The sequence below is a fragment of the Mobula birostris genome, chromosome 2 (assembly GCF_030028105.1).
Source record: "Mobula birostris isolate sMobBir1 chromosome 2, sMobBir1.hap1, whole genome shotgun sequence".
NCBI classification, from domain to species: domain Eukaryota; kingdom Metazoa; phylum Chordata; class Chondrichthyes; order Myliobatiformes; family Myliobatidae; genus Mobula; species Mobula birostris.
This window is the reverse complement of record NC_092371.1, coordinates 14,914,309-14,923,057: the sequence shown is the minus strand read 5'-3', so window position 1 is coordinate 14,923,057 and position 8,749 is coordinate 14,914,309. Positions and strand designations below refer to the sequence as shown.

The 8,749-nt window shown below is 42.0% G+C and overlaps 1 protein-coding gene across 1 annotated transcript; it reads left to right on the top strand.

The window, feature by feature from the left end:
• The first annotated feature begins 583 nt into the window (after nt 1–583).
• LOC140212702 (immunoglobulin kappa light chain-like) lies at nt 584–7,114 on the top strand. Its single transcript, XM_072283803.1, has 6 exons — nt 584–668; nt 1,132–1,455; nt 1,538–1,858; nt 2,587–2,676; nt 6,472–6,521; nt 6,767–7,114. The coding sequence occupies exons 1-6, from the start codon at nt 614–616 to the stop codon at nt 6,827–6,829; spliced, it is 903 nt and encodes a 300-aa protein (XP_072139904.1). The 5' UTR covers nt 584–613; the 3' UTR covers nt 6,830–7,114.
• The last annotated feature ends 1,635 nt before the right edge of the window (nt 7,115–8,749 follow it).

Here is an 8,749-nt window from a genome sequence, read left to right as displayed (position 1 = left end):
TGCGACCACGTACAGTCGGTATTATCCATTTCATAAGTTCCCGTACCAAATTCCACTGAGTTACTCGCCCAGACAGCTTGAACAGCTCTTCCCGTACCCTGGCCAAGCAGTTCAAGTGTAGCAGTGACGGGAATACACTACCGCAGGTTTCCCTCCAAGTTGTGTATTACCCAGGCTGGCATATCTGTGTTCCGTCAGTGTCTGGTTCTGAACTTATTCTCACAGTATCGCAATGTTTACCTTTATAAGAGGGGCTGCAGTAAGTAAGCACCGTCGATTCATCTCCAGCTCCTGCGGGGATTTAGGTATGAGGACGTGAATATTAGTTTTGTTATCGATACAGATGTGTACATCCCAGAAACCATGCTCAAACCATGTTCTCTTTGGAAGTCTTTCTGAAGAATTCTCCATAACCATTTGACCTTCTGACGCACTGATGCGGGAATCAAGTGTAACCCGCCCAAAGCGCAGTATGAGTGCAGTGGACCCGCCCCCGAATCTCATCACCGAGTAGGGACAACTGTAGCTGAGAGGCTGCACAGAGTCGCAGTTAAGCTCACTCCGACTCCTGGGAGTCGAGGGCAGCACCAGCCGACCACCGGCCTGAGGCCAAATGTTGATGAAACTTTTATTCCTGTTCGTTACCGTTCAGATGTTTCGTGTTTATGGTGAGTGAGTCGAGGTTGGTAACTTTCAAACGTACCCTAGCAAGTTTGTTATACACTGCATTAAACATCCCGTGAAAGTGGGGAAATAAACTTCAGTAAATGAAACGAATCGAAATTATTAAGCTAGAATCTCATCAAAGCTGATTATAAACCGATTTAATAAATTACCAGTCAGTTTCTATGAGCCTCGCTCATTTTCTTTTGGTGAAGGTTATCTAGCGAACTGCTCCTCTCTGCACCTAAGCAGCTCCAAACCTAAAGCAGTATGTTTGGCGAGCCCTGCCTGAAATGGCCCCCAGACCTCTCAATTTAAGGTCATCTGCGGATAGATAGACGAATTTATTTTAGACAATAAATGCAACTGAAAATTAGAGCGAACTTTTAAGCTGCAGGCAATATGCTTAATTTCTACGTAGTTCAATTCGTGATTATTTTAGTTAACTGATAATAATTGGTGTTACAGAATCTGAGCCCTTTCCTGTGAGTCCAGCTGCAATGACCGCAGATGTGGGAGATACAGTTCAACTGCCCTGTGAACTTACGAACAAACTAGAGTTCGCGAACCATATTTTCTGGTACAAGTACCGTGCTGACGAACCCCCGGTAGCGATCAAATCCACAGACTGCCAAGAGAAAGGTTGTAGGGCTACTTACAAAATAGGCTCTGGAGATCGCACATCAGTGCTGGAAATCAAGGATGTCCGGCTGGAGGATTCGGGTTTCTACTACTGTGGTGAGATGGATAGCTACCCGCCGCTTGTGAAAGGACCTAGACTCCTTGTTGGAGGTAAGAGGACTCGGTAGTGGGATTATAATCAACCAGGTACTTCGCTTACACTCCGGTTAACTGTGTCCCATTCTCTGACCAGACAGCTCCACCAAGCGGACCTACATGCAGTTATTTGTCCCACCGTCTGACAGTAATGGGTCAGTTCCCCTGGTGTGTCTGGTCGGCGGCCTTTTTACCAAACAGATTGTCATTTACTGGAACATATCCGGACAGATCATGGAAGGATGGAGCGATCCCGGTACACTTGACCTAGACCAGAGCTACAGTGTTAGAAGTCAGGTGCTGGTCCCAGTGGAAACTTGGAGGAGCGGCGGGCTCTTCACCTGCATCGCACAACTAGGGGGTGCGGGAAAGACGAGGACTAAGAGCGTCTCCTATCCCACCACTCAACCAGATCAAGGTAAGGCGATGTTTTCACATACAGTATTGATACTCATGTGTGTTGGAAAGGCGGAGCAGACTCGATGGGCCATACGGCCTAATTATTCTCCTATGTCTTATGTCTGCGGGAATATACCGGCGATTCACTTCACCACCTTTGGCTGCCCAACCCTAGAGTCCTTTGAGGAGCAGGGGGCAAACCTGGGCTTTTACTCTCTGATGTCCGTGATGTTCTCACAGTGCGGTTGGATGCGGCCATCATGAAAGACAAGCGTTGCTTTTCAAGTTAGGATGGTGAACCGTAAAACTGATTGGAAAGGTCAAGGTGACTGAGAGGAAAGCGGGAAATGATCTGAGGAGCTGTATAGATGAGTCGTACTTCGGTTGCCTTACTATGAGTTTTTGGTTGTCCATTATGGTTTAAGGATTAAGGGTCAAATTTATTCGCCATATATATTTTCATATGTTAGACATTTGCTGTGGTGTGCTGGTCAGGGCTCGACATTCAACATATATAATTAAAATAACTGATGTTATCCTTAGGTGTTAGAACATCACTGGTATGGATGGTAAGTAACTGTACAATCTGAATCAAGCACCAACTTTGACGGGATCGGTTTAAATTTTTGCTCTTGTTGTTTGGAATTAGTGTATATCTTAGAATTTTTCATATGACAAACAAATGTAAGCCTAAATAAAATGTTCTTGGAAGCTGTGACTTCACCAACAACAATTCTTTCTGTCCAGGCTGGTGTCTTCCCACAGCGATTCTCCTTGGGGTCCTTGGATTGCTGGTTATCGTCATTTTTATTTGCATCTCTAAAGAGCGTAAATCAGGTAAGGATTTGCTTTTGCTAGGCATATCCATACAACTGCTAACAGTTACCTCCGTCCCTTTTTCGAGGCACTGTGTAATTGCAGCCAGTGGGTTTAGAACAGAGAACTCAAAAAATAGTTGAGGCAGGGAGTGGAGCAAATGGTACTGAAGTACCGGAGGGTAAGGATCTGATGGATGGGATGTCTGAAATCCTGGAAACGTGTTTCTCGGTGTACTGTGTTTGTATTATTATTACTGTCTCAGTTTTTCCTCGCTCGAGCTGGTAAAACCTGATATACGGACATAGCCAAGCACACTCATTTCTTAATTGCTAGGAACGTTCGTACTATTCTAGAGGTGTTTAGTATTGTCGTTTTCTCAGGAGTTATGTAAACATTGCTATGTAGCCCTGATTGTTTAATTCTATTTGGTCGTGACTGTGGGGTTACCGAGTTGCCGGTATTACTACTGGGAGAATGTATACCCTGTTCCTGTTGCATAGACTTTTATTTTCCTCTTTTAATTTTGCATATATCTCATGTTTTTCACATTGATATTTTCTGTGTTTGGAAAGGCTCTATCTATGAAGTACGTTTTTCTCGCTTGTTTATCCTGTAATATTATATTCTGACGTTTGTAATGGATTTTCCTGTTTAAAAAGCTTCGGTCACAGCATGGTAATACACACAAAATGCTAGAGGAGCTAGGCAAGCCAGACAGCATCTATGGAAAAGAGTAAGCAGTCTATGTTTCGGGCCGAGACTCTTTATCAGCATTTTGTGTGTATTACTTTGTTATCCAGCACTGCAGAGTTTTTCTTTTTCGGTCATAATAAAATTTGAAGCTCGCTGATTCTAAAACTGAACCAGGCTTGCATTTATGGTAAGGTACAGTGTCTTTTATGAATTTACAGTCTAGAGCAAGATTTTGGTGAGTGATGTTTATCAGTTGATTGTGTCTCTGTGGGTAATCAGACTGAGTTAAACTGCTGCAGGATCCTGTGAATTGTTGGAATATTCGTGGTTTCTCTTGGCATGTTCTGCGTTTATCATTTTGAATTTTTGATATTTTTGTGATTTTTGTGTTACCCACCTGGTCCTACATTGCTACAAGAAACCCCTGTTTCTATGAAGTGGTCTTCAACTCTGAGCCAGGCGTTCGACGCTTCATGTCGACATCTGGTCTGCTCCTCACATAGGAAGTCTTCCATGGTGGGTCATGCTCTTCAGATACTTAACCTTTTCTTCTGTGATGACAATTTCTCTATTTTTTTTCTCTGTGTTTTCATTGACGTTTAGTGGTTTGTACTGTTACTTATACTAGCGTGGAGTATTGAATCCACTTTTCGTCGATGAAAATATATCCTTAAAAGTTTCATCTAACTGCTGTGTAAATTTTTATATTTGTTATTCCTCGTCCTCCTTCTGTCCAAGGTAGTCTGTTCAAGTATGCACAGTGTTTTCTAAGACTTTTCCGTTCTAATTTGTTATAGCTTTTCCAGATCGGTTTCGGACTAATATATCATACCAAATGAATACGTTAATATGGGTACAGCGGATGTGTTCAAGGCCGTGTCATATTTTTACTTTTGGTGGAAGGGTGGGGGACATGCGTCTCGAATAAAGGAGGTTTAAGGCGCTCTTTCACTACTCTAGCTTCCAAGTTACCCCTGAGCAAGGTGTAGCACCTGGTCAGCCGCCTCCCCGCACCCCCCCCCCAAACCCCGATCAGGGTTACATGAAGCCATGGAAGGAGGTAGAGAACGGTCGTATGAGCAATTGGTGCATCTGCGTATCGCCAGTCCTGGTTATGCGAACATTGACGCCAGGCAGACATTCTCGGAAGAGTATTTATAATGTTTGGGTGGAGCACGGAATATAATGACGATAACTATGTTATAATTACCATTGAGCACTTGTCACTATGATTGTTTTTTTCTCAGCTCAAGCTGGTAATATCTGAAGTACGGTCATAAAGCACACCCATATCTCAATTTCTTCGAACTTTCGGACTATCTAAATGATTTTTAGAATTGTGACATTCTGAGCATTTACGTAAATGTAGCTTTGTATGCCTAATCTTTAATGCTATTGTATAGTGACGTTGGGATGATATTAGTTGTAGATATTACTATCGAAACAATGTATTTATTCCCTGTTCATGTTCTATAAACTTTCAATTTCCTCTTTTAATTCAGCATGTATCTGGTGGTTTTGACATATTGAATTCTTTATGTTATGTGTGTTTCGAATGGCTATTGAGTAAATTGGATTGTCCTATCGGTAATAACGGATCGGTCACAATAAAATTTGCGGGTCATTGGCTCTAAAATGGAAAAGGCTTGTATTTATAGTAAACTGTAGTCTCTTTCATAGGTTTGCACTTGAGAGCAAGATTTTAATGAATGCTATTTGCCACTTAATTTGCGTGTGTACGTAACAGAATTGAGTTAAACTGCTGCCAGATCCTTCAATATGTTGTATTGGATTGTTTCTTGTTTCTCTTAGCATTTTATGAATATATCGTCTTGCATTTTCTGGCATTTCATTTTATTTTTGATATTTTTCTGAACAACAACCAAGGTATGCCCGACGTTTACTTATAAATCATACCACTAACCCGGACAGCATCCTTGTTCATTACTTCTGCGCGTCCTGCACAGTTTTTTTCAGTAATGGGACATCCAGATATGCATTCAATACTCCACATGCGGTCTGACTGGAGTTTTATATCGATGCAGCATTATTTCTATACTCTTATACTGAATACTCCAAACAATAAAGGCAAACAAACCATTTGCCCATGTTACCCGCAGTCATCCCTATCTTAAAACAATCAGTTTTGCGTTATCAAACTCAGTACCAGTTGGACTTGCCACATACTGTTTCATATCTCCTCGTGGAAGCAGTGCAGAAATCAAGCAGCATGCCTTTTTAGAGAATCCGGAGGAAGTTCATGAGGATGATTACGAGAATAAAGGGATTAGCATAAGAGGAGCGTTTGGCAGCCTGGGGCCTGTACTCACCGGAATTTAGAAAAGTGCGATGGGGTGACGGTATCATGAAACCTATGACTGTTGAAGGAACTTCATAAGGTGGATGTAGAGAGAATGTTTCCTATTGTGGGGGTGTCCAGAACTCGAGGGTACAGCCTCAAATTTGAGGGGCGGCCTTTTAGAACAAAGGTAAGGAGGATTTTTTTTAAGCTGGAATGTATTGAACCTGCAAAATGCTCTTCCGTAGACAGCTGTGGAGGTCAAGACCGTGGCTATTTTTAAAGCCAAAATTGATAGTTCCCAGATTAGTCATGGTATGAAAGGTGATGGCGAGCAGGAAGCTGTAAGGAGTTGAGTGGAACCCGGGATCAGCCATAATGGAATGGCGGGGCAGACATGATGGGCTTCATGGCGTAATTATGATCCCATGTCTTATGCTCCTATCACGTTTCAATATCTCCTCCTGAATGCATTGAAGAAATCATACCCCATCTCAGCCCCCTGTAGACGTTACGAAATTGGGAATCCTTAAATCATTATGCTTTCATTGTTGTATACGATTCCATAATGAAATGGTGTCCGTATTTGGGAACTATTCTCATCTTGGGGATCATTGTCCTATTGGGGAATGAATAAGAAAGTTATGACGCATCTGAGAGCCATTGGTGAATGTGAAATTATTAGTACTATTATCGCAGACCGATTGCTGGTACATTGGAGACTGTTGTAATGTTTGGGATTTCTGACATACAGGACATTTCTGTAAGTTATTATAAATTGGCCAGATAATAGTCCTAATTCATACTCTTCCAATACACAGGGACACATCGTCAATCGGCGACGCGCCAGGGAAACGGCAGCGCGGCTCAGGTACGGACGTTCTTTGAACACCGTTCTAAGATTCACAATTTTGATGTTTGGGATTGGGTACTAAAAATGATGAGCAAGAAAGGAGTCAGCAGGAAATTATGATACTGAAGTCATATTTGATTAATCTGCTGGAGTCACTTAAGGAGGTGTCTTATAGAGGAGGGTCAGCACAGTAGTGACTCTGTTGAACAATGGTAAATCATGCTGTGGGATTACTTTAATTGCCAATATTTGGTACGTTCCAGTCAGAAGCGCCGATCCTTTACGCTTCGCTCGACTTCGCTGCATCCTCCTCTGCTCGCAGATGAGAAAGTGGTTGGTTTCTACTTCGGTGGATTACGGAGAACTGGACCGAAAATGGGGCTACACTAAAACCCTCTGAACAACTCAAGACCTGATGCTTCGGGATTGAGAGGATTTGTATAGGCTCGTTTATTATGTAAATAAAGTGCTGGACGAGCATTGATATCGCGATTCAGGCATTTTCTAATCCTTTAGTGAAGAACAGAGGCTTTTTATAGTTTGCAATCAGTCCCATTTCAAAGCTTCTCTCTTTATTATCATCTTGATTTTTATCTTTGTATGAATTATATATATTTAGAATGTGATTAAAAATACTCTATTGCATTAATTAATGATCATTCTAGGAGTTATTCCACTTGTGGTTTTAAATTACGCTGCAGATATTGTACGTTGCGTTTTAGAGGATTGCCTTTATTTATTGCGCTTCTTTGCGGTTGTATTGTGTTCATTATGCTTATTATGCTTTCTTGCTGCTTCGCATCTGGAGCAATAAACGTTTTGTTCTATATATAAATTCATGTGCTGACGAATGACAATAAACAACCTTGTCTCTTGATCTTGAGCTGTAGAAACCGGCACTTGGCAGCCTCCCGAAGTATTTGGAGAAGTTGTGCGCCCACATCTGATGAAGATGTCTTCGTCCGTTTAGGGAATGCAGCGTGCTTTTAGACCATGAACCATAAGACCACATGGCATAGGAACAGATTAAGCCATCCGGACCGCCGACTTTGCTCTGTTAATCCATCACTGCCGATTAATTTTCCCTCTCAACACCATTCTTCTGCCTTCATTTGACACCCTCACTAATCAAGAAACTATCAAACCCCGTTTTGAAATATACACAAAATTTGGCCTTCACAATTGTCCGTCGTAATGAATTCCATAGATTCACCACGCCTTGGATAAACAAATATCTCTTCATCTCGGTTCTAGAGGGACGCCCTTCCATTCAGAGGTTGTACCTTTGGTCTTAGATTTCCCCACCATAGGGAACATTCTTTCCTCCACATCCACTCTTCCTGGACCTTTAATTGTTCAACATGTTTCACTGAGATACCCTTCATTCTACAAAACTGCAGCCATCAAACGATCCTCATATGGTAACCCTTTCATAACCAAAATCATTCTCGTCAACATCCTCTGAATTGTCTCCAATGCCAGCACATTCTTTCCTTGATAAGGGGCCCAAAACTGCTAACAATGTACCAAGTGCAATCTGACCAAATAATACCTGAGACATTTTCCATGAAGCATTCCTCAAACTGGGTTTGAAGTTTCTGTACGGCTCTCGTGTCCCCTTGAACATTTGGAAATTAACTCTATAGTTAGAAGAGTAATAAATTATTTGATTGGTTTTCAATATATTAGTAGTCATTTGAAACAATTTCCCGGTAGTTAGGTTCCCTCTAATCGGAGGAAGCATAGACAGAGTTTCGGGAGTGACGTAATGGAATTCTTTGTTTCTGAGGCTAGAAAGAAATGTGAAAACGGCAAACAATGCCGGAATAACTGGTTCTTTAAAATCTGATGCTGAACTTTTTTTTTATGAACTGTGAAAATTAAGGGAACCGCAGGATAGTCGGAGCAGTCCGATGAAACGTCCTGTCGGCCATCGTGTGACTTAGGTCCACCTGGAGAAAACCTCTCAACATCTACGGATTTCCCCAGACCTCCATCTTCTGGCTCAGACTTGATACCCTCGTCTTATCAGCAGCACCACACCGAGCCTCGGCTGAAGGGAAATCAGCAAAGCGAAGCCTTTTGGGAATCAGTAATGAAGTGATGATTGACTAAATATTAATCTGCTGGCATTTACTTTATTTTTGGAAATATTATTTTAGGTGCAGTGTGTGAGTTATATGTATTGTGTTGAGACGCAGCTTGTCTTGGAGGAAAGCATTCTCGTTTAGCCGCAAACACGTGTA

Bases quoted from the DNA above. Each gene is read 5' to 3' on its own strand.
- LOC140212702 (XM_072283803.1), top strand. From the start codon at position 614: ATGTTGATGAAACTTTTATTCCTGTTCGTTACCGTTCAGATGTTTCGT. The intron at 1,859-2,586 runs GTAAGGCGATGT...CTTTCTGTCCAG, and splicing joins CACCACTCAACCAGATCAAG to GCTGGTGTCTTCCCACAGCG. The intron at 2,677-6,471 runs GTAAGGATTTGC...TCCAATACACAG, and splicing joins CTCTAAAGAGCGTAAATCAG to GGACACATCGTCAATCGGCG.